The sequence below is a fragment of the Agrilus planipennis genome, unplaced genomic scaffold, assembly GCF_000699045.2.
Source record: "Agrilus planipennis isolate EAB-ADULT unplaced genomic scaffold, Apla_2.0 scaffold72, whole genome shotgun sequence".
In the NCBI taxonomy this organism is placed as follows: domain Eukaryota; kingdom Metazoa; phylum Arthropoda; class Insecta; order Coleoptera; family Buprestidae; genus Agrilus; species Agrilus planipennis.
Window position 1 is genome coordinate 1162137 of NW_020439081.1, and position 3283 is coordinate 1165419.

The following is a 3283-nucleotide window of genomic DNA, read 5'->3' on the forward strand; positions in this document are numbered from 1 at the left end:
ATTGGTTCATTTTATCAGTGCTGCTCCATCACCTAACCCAATTCCAACTTTTGGTAAAAGTTACGGAGGAGGATATGGCGGTGGTTTCGGTGGAGGGTACGGTGGGGGATATAATGGAGGATATAGTGGAGGATGTGGTTATAATTGTGGTGGAGGATACGGAGGCCATGGAGGAAGTACTTTAATAGTTATCAAAAAGGTTCCGTACGGCGGAGGATATGGTGGCTATGGAGGACACGGTGGTTATGGAGGTTACGGAAAAGGATTTGGTGGCGGTCACGGTGGCGGATATGGAGGAGGTTACGGGAAAGGTCTCGGAGGAGGGGGCTGTGGGTACGGAGGTTGTGGAGGAAATATAGGACACGGGGGTGGTGGAGGTTTTGGGTTCGGATTTGGAGGTGGATTCGGAGGAGGATTCGGAGGAGGTGGCGGCGGAGGTGGTGGAGGCGGAGGAGGTGGTGGATGGGGAAAATAAAAATTAGAAAACTGCCAACAGAAAAATAAACAGTTGATTTGTTCAACAAAATGTAAAAAGTTTTGTACATGTTTGTGTTTAGGTACTACAAAAAAAATTAAGGATGTAATTAAATTTTATAAGTAAATATGCATTTTTATTTATTTGCTATTATGATGATGTTAAACTGTTGGGTTAATATGGTGAAAACTACTATTTACATGCTCAAAAGTACCTTCTTAATATCTCTATTTTTTGGAAGGTGGTGACGTCTTTTTCTGTCGTTAATGCAACTGGCTAATATTTCTATGTAAATGTTCATTGAACTACTTTAGTAAAAGGCAATCTTGTACATAAAATACACTTTCAAGTATACATACTATGAAAAGACGTTTTATACATACGAGATCCTCAAAGATCAAAATCTCATTTTAGTTTTATTTGTGTAGGTCAAAACACATAGCATTATAAATAATAAATTTGTTGTTAGTTGACGTGTCGACGTAGTTTAGTTGCTGAATACTTCTAACCTACTCACAATAAGAATCCTACATTGAACGCAAATAACTGAAATTAGCAAAGTAGCTGTCTTTATTAGGTAATTTATTTACTTTAGTCACTCCTTTATTGGCTTGGTAACTAATTTGAACTCGTGTTTGTAAAAAACAAAAGAAAGGAATTTTCAAAAACCCCATACGTTAATGAATCTGCCAATAGAAGAGAATTATTAATCGGTAGCGGTAGCAAGTTGAAAGCTCTGATTGAAAGATATTCCTACATCTATCTATGTATGTACAATACGTATAACCGGTATAAACCCAAGTGTATTGTTCACCTTGTTCTTTAAAAAAGTCAAGGTCCAAACTTGAATACTTGAACTTGTTAACCGTGTGTCGTCTGCGGCTTCTTTATTTAACCACAAAAGGCTTAGCAGCTTTTTAAATAAAATATACCCCTCGCCGTTGACAAAGGTGACCGACCTTCCCTTAATAAAGGTTAGTCAGATGTATGCTTTACTTAATATCCAATGTAGCATTTAAAAGTCATTCTCCGATACTTATGTTATTGTCTACCAAGAATAGAAATAAGTACTTAAGCATGATATTTATGCAAAAAAGTGGTTACATTTATTTATTCGCTAAGACGGAATTCAACATTTATTTAAGGAATTTACGAAAATTTTATTATTGGAGAAAATTACGATAATTAAGTAGGACTCAAAACAAAAAGAACTCACCCCAATAGTTCCTTCTAATGACCTAAAGTATTGAAGAATTTGTAAAAAATTAGGCCCTTAGATTAATCAATTTCGTTTTTAAAAAAATAGAACCACATTGCCCCATGTAAAACGGTACCTATTTATAAAATATTTGGAATATTTTGAAAGATTCCTCCTAGACTAACAGCATTACTCTTTTTAGCTGGATATGGCAGAAACTTCCTGAATCGATTTGACTTCCACATAATGTTCATCATAGTATTTATTAAATAGTCGTGACGGCGTTTTTATGTTTGTCAACATATTGAAAATTATAACTTGTTATGTAAATTAATATTTTTTCAAAGGTGATGATAAAGCCTTTTCTTAGGCATATGTATACAATAATAGGTGTGTTGTGCATTCTTACACTGACTGTCTAATTTTAATATTGTTAATTAATATTAAGTTTAGCGTCAGCAAGAATTATTCAGAATATTAAAATTGTTAATAAAATTTGTGCTGACTAACGGAGAGAGTAAAATTTTTATCGAAAAAAAGTTTGAGCATTCGTCCTTCTGAAGGAAAGCTAAATAATTACATTTACGGCAAGACGGAAACGTACAACGGACCGAAACTAAACAATTTCGCACCTTGTGTCAGATGTGTCACAGGGTGAGAGTGGCTATTTTATGCCGCAGTCTGCCACCCCCATACACGCGGTATAATACAGCAGACATTTGCCTCGTGGTTGCCCCAATCTAGGATTACTCAGCTTTAGCGCAAAAAATGGCTTATTATGCCCCAAGGGAAGAAAGTTCGGCATCCCCCTGGGGTGTAAATTGCCATGCGAGCTAAGGGCGCGGCTGACAAGCTCCTTTCATACAACTTTCTTCCTAAAACCCGCATACGATTTATTACCACACCCTTGTCCCGAAAATACGACTTTTCCTGATTTCAAGGATGAGAAAGTGACTCATAATCCGCCAGGTAGGAAATCCCATTTACTGTAATAAAGGATTTTAATATTCTCCGCGTAGAAATTACCATCCGATCCCAAGGCGATGGTGGAAACTACGCAGAGAATGGAATGGAAGAACCTTTCTCAATAAGGACTAATTGCGATTTCTTACCCGAAAAAAATGTTGAGCTTTGGTCCCTGGAATCAAGGAAAAACATCGTACCTACTTTCAGTATGGATATGGTAAAAAATAGTTTTATTTTCAAGATTACTGGACTGCGATTGCATTAATGTAAATTATTTACGTTGCAACTGTCATATGACATTTCAAATCATCTTTTGAAATTAAAATTTTGTATAAGCAGAATCTAATTTGTGCAAAATAGTAAAGCAGAACAAGTTTATGGATTTAACGGAACTTGTTATGTCAGAGAAGCAACAAGAAGGACGTCTACGTTTTTGTCGAATTTTATGTTGCTTTCTCATAAATTTTCGATGATATAAAAAGGATGACACAGTGATTATTTTCGTAAAACTGTGCAAGTGGCTCTCTAAGGAGCATGCGGTTTCTGGGATTTACGGTAAGCAAAAGATTAAATTTTTTATTGTCTTTTGTAAGTAATAAGTACTAGATTTTTTGTTAAACTTTGTATATATAAAATAATTATAT

General features: G+C 35.5%; 2 protein-coding genes across 2 annotated transcripts in view; both read left to right on the top strand.

The window, feature by feature from the left end:
• Positions 1–475, top strand: part of LOC112905267 (glycine-rich cell wall structural protein 1-like) — a 3354-nt gene extending 2879 nt beyond the window's left edge. Inside the window, exon 2 of the mRNA XM_025977363.1 lies at positions 19–475. Coding sequence (XP_025833148.1) covers positions 19–475 — 457 coding nt within the window. The remainder of the gene's footprint in view (positions 1–18) is intronic.
• Positions 476–2674: 2199 nt separating this feature from the next.
• Positions 2675–3283, top strand: part of LOC108733194 (ctenidin-1-like) — a 5491-nt gene continuing 4882 nt past the window's right edge. Inside the window, exon 1 of the mRNA XM_018464271.1 lies at positions 2675–3194. Coding sequence (XP_018319773.1) covers positions 3174–3194 — 21 coding nt within the window. The 5' untranslated portion in view covers positions 2675–3173. The remainder of the gene's footprint in view (positions 3195–3283) is intronic.